At 43.2% G+C, this 26,020-nt stretch overlaps 1 protein-coding gene across 1 annotated transcript in view; it reads right to left on the bottom strand.

The window, feature by feature from the left end:
* JMJD1C (jumonji domain containing 1C) overlaps positions 1 to 26,020 on the bottom strand; it is a 673,912-nt gene that overhangs the window by 170,237 nt on the left and 477,655 nt on the right. The window contains exon 4 of the mRNA XM_030203125.1: positions 13,693 to 13,798. Within this exon, the coding sequence (XP_030058985.1) occupies positions 13,693 to 13,798 (106 nt within the window). The remainder of the gene's footprint in view (positions 1 to 13,692; positions 13,799 to 26,020) is intronic.

The raw sequence follows: 26,020 nt of genomic DNA on the forward strand, positions 1-26,020 counted from the left end.
AAATACTTAGCAAGTTTGCTTGTAGATGGGATGTCTGTATTCGATGTAGTGACCAAGTTGGTATCTAGGAGTTTGTTCACGAGTTAGTATAATTTCTTCGTGTCTTTGTAATCTGTCCCTAGTTTTATAGTATGATCTTTTGGTCTGTCTTATTGCGTATTTGTATTTTCTTTGTGATTGTTTCATGTGTTTGTTGAGTGTGTGTTCGTCTTTTGTTTTTCTCCATGTTCGTTCGAGTTTCCTGGATTGTGTTTTTAGCTTTTTCAGTTCATCACTGAACCATGGTATCGAGTTATGCTTATGTGAAGTTCTTGTTCGTAAGGGTGCTATTTCATCTAGTATGCATTTGCATCTTTTATCCCATTCCATGAGGTAATATATGGAGTCTGTTTGTGCTGTCCATTCATTGTTGTATACCTGTTGCCAGAATGTTTTCTTGTCTACTTGACCTCTTGTGATGTAGGATGTGTGTTCTTGTATTTGGTGTAATCCCTTCTTCCGCCAGTGTAGGGATAAATTTAATTTGTAGTGATCAGTCCAGGGTGTTTCTGTCCATTTAATATCTGTTAATATAATATTAGGTTCTGATCTGTTGAAAGTTTGTGTGAGATAAGATCAAGTGTGTGCCCTCTGACGTGGGTTGCTTGCATTTGTGGCCATTTAAGATCTCATAGGTGGAGGAATTCCTTACATTCTCGTGCGTTGATTGCATTTGGGTTTTCTAAGTGAAGGCTGATGTCTCCTAATACTATACATTGGAGTTGGTTACACATGTGTTTGAAATGAAGTCCATGAAGTTAGTCTGGCCTTCATTCCAATTACCTAGAGGTCTGTAAAACAAGACACAATTCAAATGATCGCGTAGGGTTTTGTTGTGGATTCTGATTGAGGCAATTTCAAGTTGAGGTGTCATGGACTCGGCAGTGATTTTGGTGGTAAAGTGGGATTGATAGATTAGTGCTATGCCTCCGCCTCTCTTTTCCTTTCTGGTCCAGTGTGTGATTTTGTATCCTGGAGGGCACAGGTCTAGAATTATGGGGTCCTTTTGGTCGTGGATCCAGGTTTCATTGATGAAGAGTAGGTCAAGGTCTTCTGCCATGATCCAGTCTGTTAGTACTGCTGTTTTGTATACTGCGGATCTGGCGTTGATTTAGCCCACTTGGATTGTTTGGGATGGGTCTTCTGCATCTGGTGTTGTGTGGACTTTTATTAGTTGTCGTTTCTTTGTTTGGACCCTTCTTTGCATTCTGTGGTAGTTGTCCACATGTTGGTGTTCTTCCTTTGTTTAAGTTGTTGTCAGTTTGATGAGGTGTGGTGTATCTGATTAATCTTTGATGATTGTATGAGTATAATGTTACTTTCTGCAAGAGGGGTGGTCAATGTTAAGTGGATGAGTGTTAAGGAGTAGTTTGAAGGTATTCATTTTGGTTTCTTTTCGCTGTGGGCTACTAGTAAGACCCTGAAAGGTGAGTCAGATGTTCAGAAGTGCTGTCCCAGGGCACAGAGACTCCGCAATTCTGAGAGCTGTATCAGTGGTTGGCGGTAGAAATCTGAAGAAAGGCAGCTTCATTGCAGAGGTGGGAAAACAGTTTAGTAATAGAAATATGACAATTTTAAGAATTTGTATCTGCTGTGTGCTGTACGATCAAAAATTTTAAACCTATTAATTGATGAACAGCCCTAATATATACATTTAACCCTATCCTCTATGTTCTAATTCCTAATCCACAAAAGAACATTGCCTCCTATCCCATGACTTAATTTTCTTAGTCTCTGAAAGTGACTGTCAAAAGCTTTCTGATAATCTAGATACACTAGGTCAGCTCACCTTTAAACACGTTTATTCACGGCTTCAAAGAAAAGCAAATTTGTGAGGCAAGACTTCTCTTGGCTGAATATGCATGAGAGATTTGGATGGATGGGTATTCCAGACAGTCACCATCCTTTCTGTGAAAAAGTATTGCCCGATGTTCCTCCTAAGTCTACTACCCTGCAGCCTACATCCTCTAGGTTCTACCACTTCCCCATCTCTGAGAAAGATGTATTTGAATATTAATACCTTTCAAGCATTTGAACATCTGTATCATATCTCCTCTCATTCCTCTTTTTCTCTAAGGTATGCATATTTAGGTCTTCAAATCTCTTTTCATAACTGGCACAAACCCCATACCATTTTTGTCACATTCCTCTGAACTACTTCACGTCTTTTTATATCTTTAGTAAGATATAGCCTCCAAAACGAGACTGCAAGTGGGGCCTCACAAATAACCAGATGACACTTCTTCAAACTGACAGCACAACTTCGAGACTGCAAAAGTGCCATGACCTAGGTACTCACCTGACAACTTATTTACTCTGACGAGACCTTAAGTAGCCAGTCATCCAGACAGGGATGCACTCCAATTCCCTCTTTTCTCAGGAAGGTGGCTACCAACACAACCTTAGAAAAGGTTCTGGACATCTTAGCTAACCCAAACAGCATCGCTTGAAACTGAAAGCCCTAGACTTGAAAGGTGAAGAAAACGCCAGTGTGGGGAGAACATGGGAACAAGCACATAGGCATCCTTGAGTCCAGAACTGCCTGTGTGTGTGTGTGTGTGTGTGTGTCTCTCTCTCAGAGCAATGTATCTATTTTTATGCTAAGGGGGGAGGGAACACCACCTGTAAAATGCTCACTGACAGAAAGGCAGATAGATTAAATGAGCCAAATTTACAAATTACAAAAATAATCCAATAATTCCTGCTTGGCTGCTGGCTCTGATGTCCACGCAGTGTGGCAGATCACACTAACCTGTCTGACTGCACCAGCCTACCTAGACCTGGGGCTCCAGCATCTTTGCTGTCCCTGGTCCTCTGGGTATGCCTAGAGGGAAATTCTCTACCTAGTACATTAGCATTAGTCCCTGACAAAGGGCATGAAGCTAGCCAGGCCAATTAATTATTAATATTGACATTATTATTATTTGGGATATATGCTGCCCAAGGGAGCACTTTTGGAATGCCTGGGAGCTGAAGGGAGAGCCTATGGGGAATACATCCAAACAGGGTGAACAGGCAAGAGGAGTGGGGGGATAGGGCCCTGCAGGACCAAGCTAAAGACGCACACAGTGGCACTAACAAGTGCAACTAGGGACTGCAGATCCAAGCGCTGCGCTCAACCAGGTATGGTCCTGAGACTGTGACCTCGAAGCGGCCATTAGGCTCAACCACGCTTTGCGGCCGCCTCCTCTATCAGGCAGAATCTCACCCGTCTCAACTCCCACAGAAAAACAGAAGGCAGTGAAGCTCCTGCCAAGCCTGATGCACACTGTGGGGAAGATGGAGAAGCCAAAGAATCTGCCTCAGAGATAGGTTCAAAACGTATTTCTTCAATCAAAGAACCCAACTGCAGAGGCTAATAAGCTTGCAAGTCCCAGAAACCTTCAGCTGCCACTAAGAGAGAAAGGCAGAAGAATCCGTATGCTGAGGAGACCCTTGCAGAATATAGGCTTGATGCATTGAAAAAACAAACGCTGGGAAAAAAGGTCCCAGAGGCCCAAGAGTTAACAATACAGTCAAAATCCTTACCAGCATACATATACAATCCAAAATATGGCCAGCTTGAAGAGGCAGCATGGATCCTGCAGCCATGGGAAACAATCAAGCTGATTCAAAATGGCAACAGGAGCCTGAAAAGTTGTGTAAGAATGTCAGCTGAAGAGAGAGAGGCCAGATTGCACAGTGCAGGAAGATAAAGATTCCCCCCACCAAAAAGGCTGCTCTGAAGAAATGCCCTCAAGAACACCCCGCCGACATTTCCTCAAGGCTGCTGTCTGCTTAGCATAGCGAGAGCAGCACTGACAAGGCTCTGCAGACATTGCAAGGAAAAAATGAAACCGAGAGTAAGCCCAAAGAGGGACAAAAATGTAAAGGGACACTCACTAAATCTCCAGGAACAAGTTCTGACTCACCAATCTGGCCCAGGGTATACTGGTAGCAGCAGAGGCACCCCAATCCAACATCCAAGTAGCCTCATAAGCAGATAAAGCTGCTGTAATTCTTTTTTTCCTCCCCCCCCTTTTTTTTTTAAACTCGGAGAAAGTAGAAGGATAGGGGTAGGGGAGGGACCACCAGGTGTACCCCCTAAAGCTAACTTAAGCACCCCCTGGCTCTACTGAACCAGGAAATCCAAAAAGGAGCCATAACACAGATGAAACCAGGAGCTTGCAACTGACCATCCACCACCTGCTAGAGAGAGAGATATACTGACAAACCAAGGAGAATACTGTCCTGTAAGACGAAGTTCAGTGTTCTCTTTCTCCATCTGCTGGTAGATGGTCACACCCAGAAGTCTGTGGATTCAGCTGCTGCAGGTGCTAAGAAAGTGATCACCTCTGGGAAAAGGTGACAATTCACCAGAAACAAGGGGGGGGGGGGGGGGAGAGAGAATTCTGTTAGTGCAAACAATTCATAATACAACAGTACAAACGCCCATCCTTTTGTGTGAAAAAATGGAAAAAAAATGTTACAGAAGTTCAAACATGTAACTTTTGTAGACTGCTTATGGACCCAAGACATGAGAAACTGGCCAATCTCAACATTTTGGATCTGATATTTTAGTCACCTTTTCCCAGAGATGGTCACAAATGCACCTTTATCAGCCAAACTAGTCCTCCCTCAGGATTTTCTTCCGTGAACACAATTTTGATTTATTCATTTTTAGCATGCCTGCTTTTCCTCATCACTCTCCACATAGTGGGTCTCGGCATCTTTCAGTCTGACAATTACATTTCTAGCCTTCCTCCTTTCCCAGCGTACCTGAAAAAAGTCCTGTCCACTTGTCTTTACATCTTGAACCATTTTTCCTTCTACCTGATCTTTCAACAGATATATTTCTCTCTTTGTTTCTCTGAGTTTCATTGGGTATTATTTTATTTATGCATTCTTATATCCCACTGTTATCCAAAACAGGTTATTTGTTTCTCTTCTTGCAGTCTTCTGTATTTCATGAATGCTATTTCTTTTACCTTTTTCTTGCCACTTGTTAGGAGAAACATATCAGTTTCCTTTTTCTTTCTTGTATTTACTTTCCTTACAAAAAAGATCTGTTTCCAGCATAGTCGGAGCACTGTCTTTCTACTTCTCTTATGGTGGATGCCTACAATGCCCTCCCAGTGGAGGTGGTGGAAACAAAAACAATGATGGAATTCAAAAATGTGTGGGATAGACACAAGGGATTCCCTAAACAGAAAGAGGGCAGTATCATAAGTACATAAGTAATGCCACACTGGGAAAAGACCAAGGGTCCATCGAGCCCAGCATCCTGTCCACGACAGCGGCCAATCCAGGCCAAGGGTACCTGGCGAGCTTCCCAAACGTACAAACATTCTATACATGTTATTCCTGGAACTGTGGATTTTTCCCAAGTCCATATAGTAGTGGGTTATGGACTTGTTCTTTAGGAAACCGTCTAACCCCTTTTTAAACTCTGCTAAGCTAACTGCTTTCACCACGTTCTCCGGCAACGAATTCCAGAGTTTAATTATGCGTTGGGTGAAGAAAAGGTTTCTCCGATTTGTTTTAAATTTACTACACTGTAGTTTCATCCCATGTCCCCTAGTCCTAAAAGCTCATTTATGATGGGCAGGAGAAATGTTTAGAGGCAGTTCCAGCAGCGGGCAAGTGCCGGCCGAACTTCTACAATCTGTGTCTTGTATATGGCAAGACCGATCAGGATGGGCTGAAGTGGGTTTTGACTGCAACTCCAGTAGTAGGGAAGTACAGCCTGTGCAGGGCAGACTTTTTTTTTTTAATGGTCTGAAACCTGAAAATGTGGACAGATCAGGATCAGTATGCATACTTTATACCACATTCATGTCATATGCTATGAGTGTAGGTGCTCTCTCTCACACAGTGGGGAAGGGGAAGACAGCGTAAAGTGAAACTTAGCAAATAAAATGTTGTACTACTACTACAGGATATTAGTTCAATAATGATCTGAAAACGAATTGAACTGTTGGGCAGACTGGAAGTACCATGCAGGTCATTATCTGCCATCATTTACTATGTTACTATGTCCTCCCATGCCATCAGCTTTTTCTTAAGGTATCCACCCCCGACCCTCCATTTTACTAAAGTCAGCATGTTTGATTTAAGAGCTAAAGCAGAGTGCAGACACACAAAACTCAAAGTCCTGGATTTCAAACAGTACTGTATGATGATCACTACTGCCCAGGTTGGTTCCCACCCGGATGTTAGACACACTTTTTCCATTTGTGAGTACTGGATCCAGAGTCATCCCTTCCCTCGGGGTTCAATCACCATTTGTCTGAGCAGAGTACTTTGAAAGACATTCACTATCTCTCTACTTCTTTCTGATTGTGCAAATGGGACACTCCAATCTGCATATGGCAGATTGAAATCTCCTAGCAACACCTCCCCTTTCATTCCCAACTTTTGGATATCTGTGTCAGATCTTTATCTAGTTTCTCTGTGTGTGTTGGAGGTCTATAAATAATACCTGTGTGGAGATAATACCTGCTCCCTCCATCTGTCACTGTTACTGCTATGCAATCACTTGGGTCCAGACACACAAGAGCAGGAGAGAAACAGATCCCAGAGCCAGGCATCCCTGGGAGGCTCAGCCCGAAGAATCTTGCCCCAACCCCCACCCCCATTTGCGGACCTGGGCCCATCCTCCTATGTATCTAAAACTTTCTTGTTGGCATTAGGTTTTGATTCATTTATTGAAGTTGTCTGTATTATGCAGTCTTTCCTTTCCATTTTCAAAGCCAGGCAGTAGAAAAAGTTACAGTCTGCACCAAAGTCTTTAGAACCTCTCCAGCTTCTGGAAAGCTCTCTGCACTATGTGAGCTATTTTTGGTCAGGTAATTTGTCCCCAGGTGGATTACAAGATCATCCTTATTCTCTCCTCTGATCGTAGTCTGTATCTGGTTTGTATTCATGTTAGTTGGGGATCCTGGAAGGCATTTCACTTTGTTGGAACCCATGGACTGTGTTCCCAAGTTAAAGCCTCTGATAACGGAGTCCCGTAGAAGCAAAAACTTTGGGTTTTCAGCTGTTTTGTCAGTGCTTTGGGGATATCCTTTGCATTGCGCTCTTTGGTTCTAGCTCCACCTCAGTTCTTATTTCCTGAGCATCACAATCCTCCAGTGTGGCATAAGAATTTTGTAGTGACAATTGGGAAGGGTGGATGCCTCTGGTTATACATCATAATATACCTAAGCCTTCTATAGCCTAGTGGTCTTGGAAAACTCCTTTAATTGCAGCCAATTCCTGTTTGAGCCTGGTGAGCTCATCTTTCATATCAGAGAGTTGAAGCAAGCTCTAAGCTTCCATCCAGATAGCCTGCCTTAAGGCTAAGCATAGTTATTGCACTGAATGAAAGTCATGTTGATTGGTTGGAATGAATAAGAACAGAATACTATGCTATGTAATACAAAATCAGCAAGATTAATTGTTTGTAACTTGATTGACAAATACTGTTTGTATGGATTAGGATAACTATATATGAACCGCAAGCTTAGGTGGGTGAGGAATACGGTGGTAGGGATTATAAGTGAAAATATGAACAGGAACTCAAGTTTTTAAATAAAAATATAACCACTTGTTATACACTTGTACAGAAAGTAAGGAAAAATAAGATACTAATATACGTTTACTATCAAAGAAATTCTTTTATAGAAACAGAAAAATATAGGCAGATAAAGGCCATATAGCCTATCCAGTCTGTTCATCCATGCCATCTACTCTCCATATCAGTCCCTTAGAGATCTTATGTACTTGTCCAAACCCTCTTGAATTCAGATACTGTTTTTGTCTCCACTACTTCCACCAAGAGGCTGTTCCTTAAATTCACCAATCTTTCTGTGAAGAAATTTCCTCAAATAACTTCTGAGACTATCCTTCTAGATTTTGCCATTGCTTTTTCTGCCTGTTTGGCCACCTTACGATCGTCACATACGATTACATCCAAGTGAACAAAAATTCTTCACCCCCTAAACTGTACCATTTCCCTCTGGTTTTTGCAGCCGAAATGCATGACCCTGCATTCTTTAGCATTAAATATTAGCTGCTAAATTTCAGACCAATCCTCTATTTTCGCTAAATCCTCTCTCATGTTATCCACACCATCAGGTAATCAAAGATAATATTAACGGGCACTCAAAATTTATATAAAAACAAACACAAAAAAGAATAAACACAAAAATGGTAATAAGAAATATCTGAAATAACAAACTTCTATTGGAGGGTCAAGCAGAATGTGGCAAAGAAAAAACTAACAACTCCAACATCCCAGCACTTGTAATACTGACTAAAACTCTTGTAACTTACTTAGCCACAAGCCATGTTGAGCCATCAGTAGCAAATCGTTTCACATGAGCACTTGGCTTGTGGCTCACCTTACTCTTCATCGGCTCAAAACCTATCCATGGTTAATGTTCCCCTTTATTTTTTTCATTGCTTCTCTATATGAAATCAATTAAATAATTTTACTTCAGCACTTATCTGCAATTGCGGGGGGGAAAAATCAAGTAATTTTAAAGCCCAATTTTCCTTATAAACCCAGCAGTTTTAAAATAGCAGAGATTTTAAATAGACTTCAGCAATCCATGAAGGTAAGAGAGAGTTCAAAAGACATTCTCTCCAGGAGTGTAGGGCAGAGAGATAGAAATAAGTTATACAGAGATATATATATTTGCCTATAGTAGAGAAACCACCAGTGCACAGAAAGTATGGAGCTGGAACTGAAGATTACTCGCTTAGGATTGCGGAATGAAAACTGCCCCCGAAAAACTAAGATCAAAGAGTTTCCACCTAGAAAACTGGACTCTCTCAAAAACATACTGGACAACACAATAAATTTAACAGCCCTGTCTGCACGCCTGTGGAGGCACTGGCTCGAAAGCTCCTACATTGAGCAGATGTAAGGTCTCCTCCATTGCTGCAAGTTATGTGGGTCATGCCTCTCGGGGGGGGGGGGGGGGGAGCACCATAAAGGTATGTGAAATAGGTTCTATAAACTTGAGTGCATAGCCCAGCCAAACCACCTCCGTGACTCACTGATCAGAGGTAATGAAGGTCCACTCCCAGTTAATAAGAGGCAAAGACTGCCTCCCACCAGTTCACACTGAGGACAGGGGCCCTTGACACCCCAGCAGGACTGACAAAGGAATGAGGCTGAGCTATTTGGCCTTGCTGTGCCCTGTCCTCTGACAGTCACTACGACCCAGCCTCCCTCAAGATCTCAACAATTGGCTCCAGTCCTTAACTAAAGAGTAGATGGCTATGGAAAGGGAGTTTGCTAAGGCATGCCTTACAAACAGAATCAGCTGACCAATTTCTAAGCCACAGTCATCGAGCATGAACAGATGCAAAAACAGACATACATCTGCCATGAAGGCTACCCCTAACTCCAAAAGGACCACATCCGGCAATGTGGGAAGCCAACAGATTCATTGTAAAACCGCTCAGGCCACATAACCACCACAGACTGCTGCCTGTACTCCCAATGCCAAAGAGGTGCTTATGTAGCAACTCGATCTTATGGTTGTTGGCTTCCTTAAGGCCATGCCACTCCTTCCCACTGGAATAGTGGTCTCCTTGGTGAATGTCAACACCAGAATGCACAGCTTAGGAACTTTGAACAACCTTGGGTCCACACTGACAGAAATCTACTCACCTCAGACTACATTTCCAAAACATAATCCATGAACAGAACAGGTAGCTTTCCCACTGAAATTGCCCTGGGAAGAGTCCTGGGCATTCCCTGCAGCTTCTACTTGTAACATGATGCTATCTACATTTTACATAGGGCAAAAGGAACCAGCCACCATGCTTGTGTGCAGGGACCTGCAGAATTCATAGCTCGATGGGAGGCATGACATAAGCACCGGATAGCAATGCACCAGGGCGTAATTTAGGGGAAGCCAAAGCGGACTTCAACAGCGAGTGACATGTACTAATGTTCAAGATAAGTTTTTCTATTTTCCTTTTGAATTTTGAGCACGTATAATTTTGGGCACCAGTGGAGTGTGTTTGCCACAGCATTTATTTAAGGTTTAAGAAAAGGGAGTACCCGATGAACAGAGGCCTGGCCACTAGGCAAAAACTAATGAAATTGCTTTTAAGTGGCATCGTCCGAGGGCTCCCAATATCCAAACAATATGAGAATTTGTATTACTAAAAGTATTTATATGCTGTGAGCAGACACTGAGTTCTTATCTTTGGATTTGTGTAGTGTGTGATTGCAGTTTCCAAAGATTTTTGGTATTGGAGATCTTAGTGGTTCCAGTGTAGCTAAAGACACAGGTCATCCTCCAGCCCCTGAAGAGGTAGAATCAGCTGCGCCCTGGCCTGTTGTTCTGCCTCATGTTCCCTGAAAGGGAATACAATAAAGAAAAAAAAAAAAAAAGATGAACAGTACAGTCCCTAAAGCTTTTTAAAAAACATTTTTTCTGAGCCTCAGGAGGAGAAGGAAACAGAGGTGATTACCCTTGCTGCAAGGTCTTGGCAACAATGAAGCCCAGCGCACAGAGCAAAGGCCTGTAAGATCAATACTCCAGGCCATGTAACTAACTGTCCTGTCCTCCTATACTTCAATAAGTGGTCTGCTCATGGCTCAGTTCCTGGGAAGGAGTCTCCCCGCGAGATGTCAACAGCAAAGCTAAGGGCTGTGGCCTAAAAGCTGAGAAAACCACAACAAAAGGGAAACTGCTGCACCAGTTTACCTGTATCATCTACAGGAGGCAGAGAAATACTGGGATGTACCTGGCTGCACCACCTGTTATACTGATGATGTCATTGGAACCTTCAAGTGTCACTCCATTTGCTGATAAGGGGACATAACCTTAGGTCTGGACAGGTCTAGTAGGATAAGGAAAGGTGTGTTATGTGAAGGGAGTGCATGCTTGTGCCTAACTTACTGAGTGGATGGAGGGGAGAGGTACTGCAATGAGCAGAAGAGAAGCCATGTGAATGAGTGCCTGGGGAGGATAGTACAGCAAGAAAGGATGAATGGTTATAACTAGTGGAGGGTGCTGAGGTACTGAATGGATGAGATGTTTATGACAGGTGGGAAAATGAAGTTACTCACCTATAGCTGGTGTTCACCGAGGACAGCAGGACAAGTAGTCTCACATGTGGGTGACGTCATCCAACAGTCCGATGCAGATGCTAGCCAGTTGTAGAAATTTCTAGCAGCATCCCACTGTGCATGTGCTGGTGCCTTCCTGTTCGACGCACAAGCTTGGGTCCCTCAGTCATTGTAGAAAGCTCCAGAACGCAACTCCAAGGAGAGGTGGGAGGATATGCGAGAATATTTGGCCTGCTGTCCTTGGAGAACACTGCTACAGGTGAGTAACGTTGCTTTCTCCAATGACAAGCAGGCCAGAGGTATTCTCACATGTGGGAATCCCTAGCTACCATGCTCACCGAAAACAGCACTAGGACAACAGGATCTCAAATGTCAAGGCCTGCACTCAATCAACCTGAAACAATTTGTGGACTAGCTGGGGAGGTGCAGCCTGGGATAGAACAAATATGGGTCAAGAAGGGGTAGTGTTGGATTCTAGAATTCTGTAGGACTATCTGACTGAACTGGCTGTCACATCAGGTATCCTGCTCAAAGCAGCAATGAGATATGAATGTGTGGACAGATGACCATGTCGCTGCAAATCTCCTCTATGGAGGCTGATCTCAAGTGAGCTACTGACGTAGCCACAGCTTTGACATTATAAGCCTCGACATGACCCTCCAGAGTCAGCCTAGACTGGATATAAGTAAAGGAGATGCAATCTGCTAGCCAATTTGAAATTGTGCATTTGCTGATGGCTATCCCCATCCTGTTTGGGGGTAGCCGGTTCCAGGTCAGAGACACACAGCCATGACAGTCTGTGCATCCCCACACCCATTGCGGAGAGTCTGGATACCACATCAAGACAGCGCCATAAGCCCCTCTGACCAAATATTTTCTACACTCCAGCTGCTTTTTGGCCAGCTGGCGAAGCTCAGTGGCCTGTCCTGTGGGAAAGAGTCTGCCAGACAGTGTACTGCAGACCAGGAACTGCAAGTACAGGCTCGTATAGAGCTGGTAGGACTGGATGCGGGCAATGAGCATAGAGGCCTAAAATGTTTTCCTCCCAAACAAATCCGTCCTGGTCTTTCTACCTGGGTGCGCTGAGGCATGAGTTCTGGAACTACTAGCATGTATGAGGGCAGATTCGACCACTAAAAAGAGTGGTGTAGCAATTGGGCCTTCTCAAATCCAGGAGCCTTTTGGATATGATTCTGCGTATTCACCTTCTTTGGTGCCACCTGCATGGAGAGGGGAGATTCCCAATTCTTCATCAGTGCATCCTTAAGTATAGGGTGCAACGGTACCTTGACACCTCCTCCTTAGATGGAGACTCATAGTCCAGGGCAGTTCGCATCTCCTTAAAGTCTGTGAAAGAGAGTCCCTTAGGTGGAGATTTTTCTCTCTCTTGAGGCAGAGGGATCAGAGGGAATACCATAGACTCCTCCTCCGAGAAGTTATGTGGGTCATCCTCTAAGTCACATGAGCAGTCCCACTCAGACTCTTCCTTATACTTAGAGCATGCTGGGAGAGTCTGTGTCTGCCTTGGCTCAGAGGAACCATGTCCTCGCCCCAAAGGGTGCTGAGGTACACTCCTACTCTTTGACTACAGGGAAGCTTCCTCCCTCGATGTTGGGAGCAGTACTGCATGCTTCAATGTTGACACCTGTTGAAGCACCAGTGCCAAAGATGTCTGCATAGACATAGGAGCCTAATCCGCTCCTGGCGCAAGCGCCCTCAATGCCTGAGTAGTCTGTTGCTGCAGCATCTGTGCCAGCTCCTCCCTGAGGTGGCTTGGAACCACTACTGAAGGAAAGCATCAGCAAAGAAGGGGGAGCCAGTAGATTGGCAGCCTGAGGTGTCGGTGTCGAACCTGACTGCCAATTTACTGGCTGCCATCTTGGGTTTCCCCCGATGCTCAGCATCATAGTTCTTCGGTATCGAGAATGATATTCAATCTATACGCACCCTAGGAGTCAGGTGTGATGCTGACCAATCCCATGGCCAACCGATGTTAAGACAGGTGGATACCTTCTCAATGCGAAATGTCCTCTTAGTTACATGGAAAAACAAAGACTGAAGGGCCCGAACTTGAGCGTTGAGCAGGAAGGCACCAGCGTTCGCGTGATAGGATGCTGCTAGAAATTTCTACAACTCAGTAATCAGTGTCTGCACCAGGCTCCATCGGATGACGTCACCCACACAGCCTGCATGTCCTCGGAGAAGACTCAAATACTCAGTAAGTATACGGGGAGGGACTGTGTGGTAGTGTGTACTAGATATGGCAGGTGAAACAATTCCAGGGCTGTGTGTACGACTCAGTTCTCTTCCCCTTCCCTTTTTATTTCCTTCCATCTGACGTCCTGACCTTTGATTTTCTTCCTCTGCTATCTCGTATCTTCTCAAGCCATCTTTGGAAATCATGTGACCATGGGTCAAGCCACTTCTTCAGCTGCCAGCTCCTGCTCGCCTGCTGTTTGCATAGCTTACTTTGTGCATGTGCAAAGCTATCACATCAGCTATGAAAATTAACACATTTAATACTTCATAAGATTTTGAATCAGATATAGATGAAGAAAAGCACAATAAACGTTATAAATAATACAGTATAAAGTTACCTTGCATAAAAATCTCCTGAACTTTTTGTTCTTTTACCCACGCTTTCACCTCCTCATGAAGCTGCGGGTTGTCCCTGAGAACTGGGTTTAGACTGTCTACTTCATCCTAAAATAAAACAAAAATCCTAGGTTAACGCCAATTACTGGGATTCTCCTAGCTCACAACAACCTATTTTATTGAAATTGATTTTAGCATCATGGAGGAAAAAAATGCATTATCTTATTAGCAACAAAAACCCATGTAAATATAAACTATGCTATTTCAGACATTTATATTTTAAGCTTAGCATTTCATCACTTCTAGTCCAATAAAATTATTTCTGCAACACATGGACAACATATGGCTCATCAAATTCTTTCCCGTCCCTTTGTCGCACATGTATATCTGTGTGCACGTTTCACCTGGAAGAGGAGAAGTGGGGGTGGTTTGACTGGATAAAAACCCACACACGCCAACGCTTTGGAAAAGAATAATCAAATGAAACCAAGTGTAATAATAACTGTTAAATGTCACTGCCAATAAATTTCAAAAGATGGATTTTACAGTTTAATCACAAGACACCATGTCTCACAGCAAAAAGTATTGCCATGCTTGTCCACCAGTAATTGAAAGTACAAATAGCAGCAAACCAACAGCACACTCCCTATACAGTTACCAGGTTTCCCTGTACATATGTAAGGACCTTTAATTTTAAAGTTTTCACAGATAAGCTGCTACAAAAAGATTGGGAAAGAGGTATGGGGACAGCTCTGTAAGGGAATATGGAGCTCACCTGTATTCTAATCTTTTTCCACATCAGCCTTCACATACTCTGCTCCTCACAAACCAATCTTTTGGTGGTTCCATCTTTTACTTAATTTATGATTAGATGCATCTCAAGACACTGCATTTAGGGCCTCTTTTACAAACCTGCATTACTGATTCTCGATGCAGCAAATGAGAGGAAGCCCAGCCATAGGTTAGCGCACAAAGATAGGACAGCTATTTACGCGGTCCTATTCATGCACTAAACCTGGACAGTTAGGTCTAAATATCGCTGCTGAAAATGACCAGCAGCTTTGTTTATACATGACCAACAGGAACAGGATGGAAAGAACAGAATCATCCCTAGTGGATTACAGAACAGTTTGAGGAAACCAAAAGATGGTTTCCCAACCTTCTTGCCCTCAGGGTGTATAGTGTTGTATTTTGATACTGTAAAGCTAGAAGCACCATTTCAACCTAGCTGTCTTATCTACTAGCTTGAAATGTGCCTGTATTACTACTACTACTACTATTTAGCATTTCTATAGCGCTACAAGGAGTACGCAACGCTGCACAAACATAGAAGAAAGACAGTCCCTGCTCAAAGAGCTTACAATCTAATAGCCAAAAAATAAATAAAGTAAGCAAATCAAATCAATTAATGTGAACAGGAAGGAAGAGAGGAGGGTATGCATATATACACCATCCTATATAATAATTCTCACCTCCAACAGGATGTGCTTGGGACCGTGCCTGCCGGAAGTGGTCTGCTAGGCAGGCACGCACTGACCTCAGTGACAGACAATTTGGCAAAGCAAAACAATCTGAGTGCTGGCCATTAGGACACAGGGTTGATAGGAGAGTTTTAAAAGACTGAAGGAACCAAAAGTGTTAAATGGGGGGAGGGGGGAGTTCTGAACTACTGAAACACATGAACATTTGGGAAAGGAAAACAATCTGAATGCTGGCCATTAGGACACAGGGTTCATAGGAGAGTTTTAAAAGACTGAAGGAAACGAAAGTGTTAAACTGGAGAAGGGGGGGGGAGTTGTGAATGACTGAAAAACATACAAATTTGGGACAGGAAAACAATCTCAATGCTGGCCATTAGCACACAGGGTACATAGGAGAGTTTTAAAAGACTGAAGGAACCAAAAGTGTTCGGGGGGGGGGGGGGGGGGGGGAGTTCTGAATGAATGAAAGAAATGAAAATTTACGAGAGGAACACAATCTGAATGCCGGGCATTTGTACACAGGGTAGATAGGACACTTTTTTTTAAAAATGAAGGACGTGAAAATATTACATCTTGGGGGAGGGGTGAGGAGGAAAGCGGTGGGGCATCCGGATACTGGGCGTTAGGGCCACGGGGGTACATAGACTTTTGAAAGCCTTAAGGAACCCAAAGTGTGGGAAGGAGGAGGAAAAGGAGGGGAGGAAACGGGGTGAGGGGCATTAGGAACAGGGGAGGGGGCCCTGTCACACACTCTCATTCTCACACACAGTCACACAGACAGTCTCACTCTGTCACACACCCGCACATTCACTCTGGCTCTCTCTCTCAAACATACACACTCCCAGGAAAACCTTGCTAGCGCCCATTTCATTCGTTCCAGAAACGGGCCTTTTTTACTAGTTTTCTAATAAACTCTAACTACTTGTATAAAACGTAAATCCTAACTGCCCAGTCAGCATCTGATCCACAGGAAACAGGGTTCAAAGATAAATTACGACTCACCTGATATCTATTTAGGTTTAACTGATAAACCACCGATTGCTGGATGGCATCTGGGTGGTTTACAATAAAAGCTCAATGGAGCATAATATATATATATACTAGCCGTTAAGCCCATAACAACGGGCTAGTTTTTTGTTTTCCTATGGCCTCTCTCCCCAACCCTGCTCTCTCCCCTGCCCTCCCCCCAGCGTCTGTTTCCCTCAGTTCCGCCCCCCTCCTTCCCTCCCTGCTCCCTCCTCCTCCGATTTCCACGCCCATGTCCAAGCCCTCCTCCCTATTGGGCTGTACTGCTGGTGGAGGCGGGGCTTGGACTTCTACACTCTCAGCGTTCCGACTCTACTGCGCACTTGCAAGTGAGTTGGTCACTTGCCGTTTGTGTGTTTGATTTTTTAAAGGTACAAATTAGAAAAGAAAATAATAAAAGGAGAAGGTGGTAAAATTTTATACACCTTCTCGATTTGCATGCAAAGTAGGCAGTATATAAAATCTAGAAATCTAAAAGAACTTTTGTGCCCTTCTCTGTTACCTGTTTACAGAATGCCCATTCAAACTTATGAAGGACATAAGCAGTGTGGGAATTGCTGTATGTGTGGCATGATGCTAGAAATAGCGATATTTAAACATCCAAGAACAGCACAGGAGTACATTCTAAAAGTTAACACAAACTGTAAGTCAGATTACGTGGTGTACTGTTTGATCTGCCCGTATATGATGTTATATGTGGGACAGACGACACGTTCTTTATATGTTCATCTGATAGAACATCGTAGCACAATTAACACTAAGAAGGTTGCTAAACCATTTACCCATCATTGTATAGAGCACAACATTCTTTCACACAGCTTAAATGTTTCGTATTGCAACAGACTGAAGCTTCCCCAGGACGGATTGGGGGTAACAGAAAAAGAATGTTGGTTCAATGCGAACAGAGATGGATACATCGCTTAAATTCCTTAACCCCTGTAGGTTTAAATGGGAAGATCGAATGGGGCCATTTCTTTTGACAGCTGCCACGGCAGGGAGCCTGAAGGATTGAGAATAATTGTCTGTTCCCCAATGAGTAATGAATGATCATAAATTTAGAGCTCTGATTGGCCAGACATGCTCTTGGCGTCTGACATAACTACATAAATAACAGAGGGGCCATTGTATGGGGTCGGTCCACCGAAATTTGAAATGCTTTGAACGGAGGTGCTTATATGTTAAAACGAATTGTTGGTTAAAAGACTGTTTTGATTTGCGTGCTAACAAATTCTCTTTTATAGATCAACGCAGACCACTGGACCGTGAGGCAGGTGACGAAATGCTGGCCACCGTTGGCTGTGGTCGCGAATAGCGTTGAAGGAGTTCCGTTACAAAGAGGACTTGATTTGAAAAAGCTAAGTGGCTTCTAAATTCATGAGTTTTGAAAAAACTTTTTTTGTGCAGTTTAGACAATTTATATATTAAAAAGAAAAAAGAAAAAATTATGGTTTAGAGAAACTGCAGTTTAAAGAAACTACAGTTCAGAGATTTTGGGCTGATGATGAAGCAACCCAGCCCCTGCGAGCTATAGTCACACATAGCCGGGGTCTTCTTGAGGCCTTTCGCCTATACATGAATAAGGGGTTTTGAAATATACGTCAATTGAGTATAGATTATTTCTGATCTCCTTAATGTTCTAGATGGTATGATATATTTGAAATAAGAGGAGACTTCCTTCATATTATAATTAGTATATAAAATCATACAATAAACGATTGGAAAGTTTGATTAAATAACCGGATTTTGCTGAGTTTTTTTTTTTTTAAGGTGGGGTAGGAAGACTCAAGGGTAGGGTGTTCTAGGGCTGAGGGCCAAGGTAGGCAAAAGCAGTAGCACGTGTAATGGCCAGTCAGGGGAGATTTTAAAAAAAGGGTGCTGCTGAGAAGACAGCAGTTGCTAGGAGAAATGATGTGGTTTGACCAATCTACAAATATACTCAGGGACATATTGAACATAACATAGTAAATGACGGCAGATAAAAACCTGAACGGTCCATCCCGTCTGGTCAACAAGATAAACTCATTTTACATGGTATGCGATACTTTATACGTATAAGCAGGCCTTTGTGAAAAAGGAGAAGCAGCTTATAGGTGATCAGGTAGGATACTGGTAACCAGTGCTCTTTTTGCAAACGTTGGGAGACATGATCAAACTTACGGGCGTTACATAAAAGTTTGAACTGTGGTAGATTGCATGTTGTAAGCGCTTTAATTCTTTTTTTATTTTATTTAATCAGTGACACTGTTTTGAACAAATGGGAGTTATTCCTTCCTAATAGTAACATAGTAGATAACGGCAGAAAAAGACCTGCACGGTCCATCCAGCCTGCCCAACAATAGTTAAGAGTTCTTTATTGCTGGGGGGGGGGGGGGGGCAGGGGGGTTATACAAATTTGGGGGGTGGTAAGAGGGAGGAAGGGAGTTGGGGGATATGGTGGGATTCTAAAATTGGAAGTGAGGAATGGTATAAGTGGTGGAAAGTTTACCTTGGGATTGTGAGATAGTCATTGTTCTGACAATATAAAGTCATGAGGGGGGGATATGTTGTCCTCTTGATGCGAGTTGTTGTAACTTCCACAATTATTTTCAATAAAAATTTAAAGTTTGGGGTGGGATGTTAGGGGAGTTATTCCTATGGGCCCTGCTGCAGATAGCTCGAGCTAAGATTTTGTAAACAACCCCCTAATTGTTCAACCACTCGTAGGGTTTAAAAAGCAATACCATGTAACGTAAGGTCTGAATAAATGAATTAAAACCAAAGTTTTAAGCAAATGCCCCACATATGTAATACTTGGTAGCAATAATGAGACAGTGATTCACATAGCAGGCATCCAACAGATTTATTTTCCACTGAAAACAATTAACTTTGAATGAACTTGGTGGCTGTCACGATTGTGGTCGTGACCCCTCTCAGACTCACCTTATTTCCGGCGGTCAGCTTCTGAGCTGGCTTCTGTCTGTTCTTCCTGAGTTAGTTCTGTCTCTGTGTGCTGGCTACTTCCAGTATGGCTCTGATTACTCCACTATACTGCACCTGTGTGTGTTAAGCCTCTCTGTGCTTCAGTATGCTTTCTGCCTGTGTCTTGGTTTGTGTTCCTCTCGCCCTCTGGTGGCCAGAACTGGTGGCTGCCATAGACTTTCCAGACTTTCTTTCTGGTCTGGTCCAGATATTCCAGCCCTCCAGACTTGGTTTGAAGTTTGGCAGCTAGCCTCATGATTCCTGCAGCTGAGTTCAGCTGCTGATGGGTTTACTTACCACCTGGAAATCTTCTGAGTTTGCCTTTGCATCGTCTAAGGTCCCTGGTTTGTTGGTGCTTTGTTGCACTTCTGCCTAGTCTGGTTTCTTGTTTAGTTCCTTGTCTGATTCTTGTTAATCTGTGTGTAGTTTAGCTTAGGTTTATTTGCTTATTTCCCTAGTCTTGTTTCTGGTCTGTATTCCTTGTCTAGTTTTTGTTTGTCTGTGTCTCTTGCTTAGTGGCTGCTCTGCAGCTTTCAGTCCTGTCAGTATTTGTACCCTGTTTTAGTGGCTGCTCTGCAGCTTTCAGTCCTGTCTCTTGTCTGTCAGTATTTGTACTCAGTTTCAGTAGCTGCGTGGCAGCTTTCAGTTCCTGTCCTGTAGCTTGTCCATTTCCTGTTTTGTGTAGTATTGTCTGTCTGAGTCCTAGCCCAGTTTCCTGCTTTGCTGCCCATGCATATTCCTTTCCCCTCTGACCCTCAGTCCCTGTTCCGCCTAGTTAGTATCCAGTGCCTGCCCTGTAAGTCCTGCCGGCCGCCTGCACCCAAGGGCTCAACTCCTGGGAAAGGGCAGTCAAGCGCAGGTGAAGCCTAGCTGTTTCCTGCTCTGCCTGTACCAGCTTGTTTGCCTCTGTTGCAACTCCAGTCCAGGGTTCCAGTCCTGTTCTGCCTCGTCTCTAGTGTGGGGTGGTTTTGCCTGCCACTGCTGCTCCACAGCAGTGGCCCAAGGGCTCATGAACCTAGTTTCTGCCTTGAAAGCCTGTGGCTAATAGTGTGCTGCATTTACATCTAAACAGACTACGTAGAAATAAATATATACAATGGAACTTGCACATTTAGTCTGACTCCGGACTTCTGCATGAACATAGCTCTTCCCTCATTATTCAATATCTCTCTTTTAAATAGTAGTAATAATAACTATCAAGTGTATTTTTTAAAATATACCACTGTATTCTGCAAAACAAAAGGAGCATGTTCCTATAAACCATCTTTCTCTTTTGATCTAGCCACTGGAAAAAAAGATTTTAAATGCTCCCAGGTTTAACCTAAGTAAGGTTTAAAAAAACCTTTGTAGTTTAAAATAAAAACTCAATATCGAGCAACCGATTCTCATAAAATGATTTCTGTTTTGGTGGACCTTTACTAGGGGAAAAGATCTCTGCACGACTACAATGCGTGCTAGGGTGTCCCTATAAGCCACTCGAAATGACAAGCTGATTACAATTTAGAAGTAATTACTACTCTGATGAAAGGTTATTCCATTCTGACGGTTCCTCTGTGTACATCTGTATGCTACACAAGCCAGCATGTTTCTGTAACTGAGATGAAATAAAAATACTACCAACAAACATGCGGCAGTAGATAGCTTCTTCTGGTGTCACCAATATGATGGCTGCATGGATGAGGGGAGGTAACATTTTGACATCATGCTGTCTCCTGTCTTCACTAAACCTCCTTACCTGTGCCACACGACCAGGGCTTGCATTTGTGGTAATTAGCAACCAGTGAAGGGGATCCAGAGGAATATCCTTCAACAGACATAACGAACTGAGTTTTGTCTTGGGAATGAGCAGAAGAGGACACCAAAGTCCTGATAGGCTGCAACTCATAGTGTGTGCTGTAGAAAGTGTATATGAGCCCTTGCACAAGGATCAACCTCCAGAGCTGCTGCCATGGAGCCTAGGGGCTGCAAACAGTCGCACATCCTGGGTAGCTAAATATCAAACAGCTGATGCCTCTCTGCTCAAAGCTTCTCCGACCAGTCCACCTGAAGGAACACCATCCCCTGGATCATACTGAAGCAGACACTCAGGTACTCCAGCACCGATTCACAACCCAGCCTAGAGACTCCAGCAGGGAAATAATCCAAGCAGTGACCTGGATGGCTTCCACCATAGAATCGTCCCTATTCAGCCAGCGCCGGGGGTACGGTTGAACCTGCACCCCCTGGTGTTGCAGTTGCACAACTACAACCACCATGGAAAACGTGTGGAGTGGTGGAGTGTGTGGTGCTGTAGCCAGCCATGGGAACAACGTGCACTGTTGAGGCCACGTGACCCATCAATCTCAACATTTGCTGAGCTGTAACCTGCTTGCTTCTGCAGACCTGCGAGTCTATTCTGTCCAGGTGTCTGTCCTCGCTTCTGAGACAAAAGCCCTAGCCTGCAATGTATCAAGTAGGGCTCCTAAGTACTCGAATCGCTAAACCAGAAGAAGGTGGGATGGGGTAGTTTGTGTCAAACCCTATGAGCTCCAACCCTTGAATAGTTAAGCGCACTGACTGGCACTCCTTCCTGCGTTATGCTCTTCAATCAACCAATTGTCCAGATATGGAAACACATATACTCTGTCCGTGTAAATACACCACTACTACCGCTAAACACTTAGCGAATACCCTGGGAGCTGATGTGAGGCCAAATGGCAGAACGCAGTACTGGTAGTGGTGTTTCCCTATCCGAAATCTGAGATACCTCTTGTGACTGGGAAGTATCAAAATGTGGGTATAGGCATCCTTCAAGTCCAGACAGCATTGTCAAGTTTTCTGAATCATGGGGAGAAGGGTGCCCACGGAAATCATCCTTAACTTCTCTTTGACCAGGGAATTTGTTCAGGGCCCTTAAGTCTAGGGCGGGACGAAATCCCCCATCTTTCTGGTCACAAGGAAGTACCTGGAATAGAACCCCCTTCACTTCTTGCCCTGGTGACATGGGTTTGACTGCCCTGACCTGTAAAAAACAGAGAGAATGACACAGGGTTGAGTACCCGCAGTAACTGCGGGGATAGGGACAGAGCTTGCGGTGACGGGGCAAACATTGTCCTCATGTCATTTACTACTTTGAAGCCTGTTAATGAACTGTTATTTATGTTTGAGTGATACAGACGATATTTTTTTATTTTTTGGAAAAACAAGCAAACATGCTGGCAACAACTAGCAAAATTTGCATGGGGGATCCTGTACATTCTGCTACCAGCAGTTCTTCTAAGAAGACATCTTCTATTGCAGGAAGGACTGTGGAGGACAAGAGAGCTAGACTGAATCCTGAGATTGTTGATAACTTCTTATTCATCCACAGATTAAAAAAATCATAACAGTGCTTCACAGGGCATATTTCTCCCCTCTAGGGAATACAGAATGGGTTGTATTTTGTACCCCTAAACATTTTAACAGGGTGGATTAGGATTCCTTGAGGTAGTAGAAATCAGGTATTGTTGGGGTTGGAAGGGTAAAGGGTGGTGGTGAGGGTTATTATAGCTGCTCGTTGTTATTATTGTTTTCTATTTCTGATTTATAAACAACAGTTGCTCAGCATATTGTTCCTTTTTATACTTTAATAAAAAGATTTAAATATAAAATCATAATTGTTCGAGGCTTCTGCAGATGAGGACAGAGCCCACGGGGATGCAGGCAGGGCCTGCAAGGACGGAGTTTGGACAAAGACAGGGCCTGCGGGGATGGAGACAGAGTCAGAGAAAGGGCCTGCAGGGGACAAACTTTGTCCTCGTGTCATTCTCTAGATTTCCTCTACAAGTACTTGCGTGTGCTGAGAGCTGGTGTATAAAGCTCTTGGTTGGCAATTTTGTGGTCTGATGATATTGGGGAGCATAACCGAGACAAATTTGAAGAACCCACTGGTCAAAGGTTACAAAGGGCCACGTGTTGGTAAAAATTCAGTCTCTTCCCTAGAACTCAGCCATCTGGGAAGGTTACTTTGAATGCGACTATGCTCTCCTGAAGCCAGTCAAAAAGCTTGTCCTGTGCATCGACTGGGGAGACGGCTGGGGCTTCTGAGGGCTGGACTGGAGAATCCGAACATGCTGAGCCTGGGGGTTTTGGGCAGAGCAAGGTGTGGCAGCACTTGATGCACCGAGAATGCTGCTGCCAAAGAAGTCACCCGATTATATTAGGCACACCTCTTGAAGCCACAGGGGGCCTTCTGGGACATTGAAAAAATAACTGCAGCCAAATTAACTCCTCAACTGTGAGCCGAAAAAGGGGCAGCAGTCAGACTGAGGTCGGTGCAACAGCCTAAACTGGCCTAGCAGCAGATCACAAAAAATAAAGAAAACGCTAAGAGTAAAAAAAAAATAGTGAAAATAAATTTAAAATAAATAAGAAAAAGACAAATAAAAAATACTAGCTGAGAAAAGGAAAACTACCCGCATGGGAAGGCACTGTGATAGAGATTCAAGCAGTGAGAGGAGTTTCCTCCCTGCTCCACAGAAAAAATGAGACTGAGGGACCTGGGCGAGAACACACCAGCACATGCGTGGTGGAAGGCTACTAGAAAGTTCTTGGTCTTGCTAGCTGGTGTCCGCACCAGGCTCTATCGAATGACGTCATCCAGCTGTGAGAATATGAAGGCTTGCTTCTCTTTGGAGAAACAGAGCTACAAAAGGGTCTTTTCATGAATCTTAAAGATCACAAATATTTTAAAGTTAATACACTGAAAAATGGGTAAAAAATGCAAGATTTCAAGCACCAATTTGATGTTTTTAGGTTTTCGTTCATGAAACAATATGGGCTGCTATTTGAAGTATGTTGAAGTTATTTGCAGCTGCTTCTTGGGAAGGCCAATATAAAAAGAATTACAATAATTGTTATAATTAAAGCATAAATAACTGTAAGAAAATCATATAAGGACCTAAATATCAATTATTACAGAGATAGAAAAAAATAACATTTAACACTACTATTTTGTTTCTTCCGGATTCCCAGAACTTCTTAGTTTCCTAGTTGATAAATCTCAGGACGTGAAAAATGCATTCAGGGCCTCTACACCGATTACAGCTCCATTGTAATACAATTTAAAATGAGGTTGTTCTGTCTCCTTCAAGCACAAATTCAACCTAGAAATAACACAAATAGCATCCACATGGTTCTCTCCGAGCTCAGAGTACATCTGGGTGTCATCTGCATACATGAAGTGTCCAATTTGTGCTGAATAAAAAAGTAAGGGGCTGCATATAGAGATTAAGTAAGTGATAGAGAGCTCTGCGGAACTCCTGAAGTTAGAATCCAAGTCTGAGAAAGAATAGAACCCCATTGTACTTATCACACTCTCCCTTTTAAAAAGGAAGAGAACCAATCCAGTATCCTGCCCTGATACCATCAGCCTGTAGCGGAGATAACAGCAGCTTATTGTGCATGGTATCAGAAGCATTAGATAAATCCAATAAAATAATTACACAATCAAAACCTGCATCCAAGTTTTAATGAGGGTCAAGGATAAAACAGCAATCTCAGTGCTGTGTGGCGCCTGCAAAACTCAGATTGTCTTACTGCTAAGTATATCATTATCCTCCAAAAAGTCTTCTATTCTTTAAAAACTGGGATAATCACTATCTCCTTAAGCGAAGCGGGAAATACCCCCTCATTTGGGTTGTTCATGCCTTTTCAGTAGTAGTTTAGTTTAAAGCAAGTTATACTTTGATATGTTGGGTATCTCTCTGTCCCCTGAGGGCTCACAATCTAAGTTTGTACCTGAAGCAATAGAGTTAAGTGACTTGCCCAAGATCACATGGAGTGTCAGTGGGACATAAGCCCTGGCTTCCCTGGTTCTCAGCCTGCTGATCTAAGCATTAGGCTTCTCATATTACCCAAGCTGAGCAGGAAACACTTACCCCCTTTACAGTGGAAAAAGTTTTTATATTGCTCATATACAGAAGTTAATAGAAATGAGAAATTGAGTGCAAGGAGTTCCATAGATCCCCACGATCAACCCCACTGGTATTCTAAGAGAGCTACTCTGCATAATATCAGAAGGAAAAGTCACCAGATATTGAATAGGTAGAGTAAATGATTCAAAGATAGATAAAGGCACTATTCCTTGGGATCGAACTGCCAAAGAAATATGAACTTACATATTACATCATCTACTTGGAAGAATTTCGTATACTTCAGATCCTGGTGTAATTAATGTAATAGCCTTATTTATTTTTAACTAAAATACCCAGCAAAGCCATCTGCCATATCAGTGGCAGGCAATGTGGTGTGACCTTGATGTTCTGATAGAGACAAGCCTCCTAATAATCTTGTTATCTAAAATACTTCTCTTGGATTACCTGAGGCATTAGAGATTGTTAGAAAAATATGCCTTCTTACGCTCTCTGACCTTTGAGTTAAAAAGTTTTTATAGTGCCTGTAGTCTTCCCCGTCTCTCCTGCCACATGATTTATAATACCATTTCAGTTCCGGTCTCTTGGTCTGTTTTAGACCCTTAGGTTCTTATTAAACCAAAGGGTTGTTGTTGCTGCTGGGTTTCCCCCCCCCTTAGACTTGGATTGGAGCAATCTCATCTAAAATCATTCATCACTGCACCCCTAAAATGATGTCAAACACTCCAATGAGCCTTCAATGGACAGAGGGGACAGTACTCTGTAAGCAAATGTTCCCTGCCAAGGTCTTTCCTCCTCTGTGGAGTAGAATCTGCCCAGCCTATCAGAGAAATTATGACACTTGAATTTCTTCAATTCCCCTCTTATAAGGGCTTAAACTTCATAACAAAAACAAACAAAAAAAATCCCACTCTTTATATGGTTGAGAAGGAAAAAAATAGTTAACTGAATCCTTGAATCCTTGAAAATGCAGC

The sequence above is a fragment of the Microcaecilia unicolor genome, chromosome 5, assembly GCF_901765095.1.
Source record: "Microcaecilia unicolor chromosome 5, aMicUni1.1, whole genome shotgun sequence".
NCBI lineage: Eukaryota > Metazoa > Chordata > Amphibia > Gymnophiona > Siphonopidae > Microcaecilia > Microcaecilia unicolor.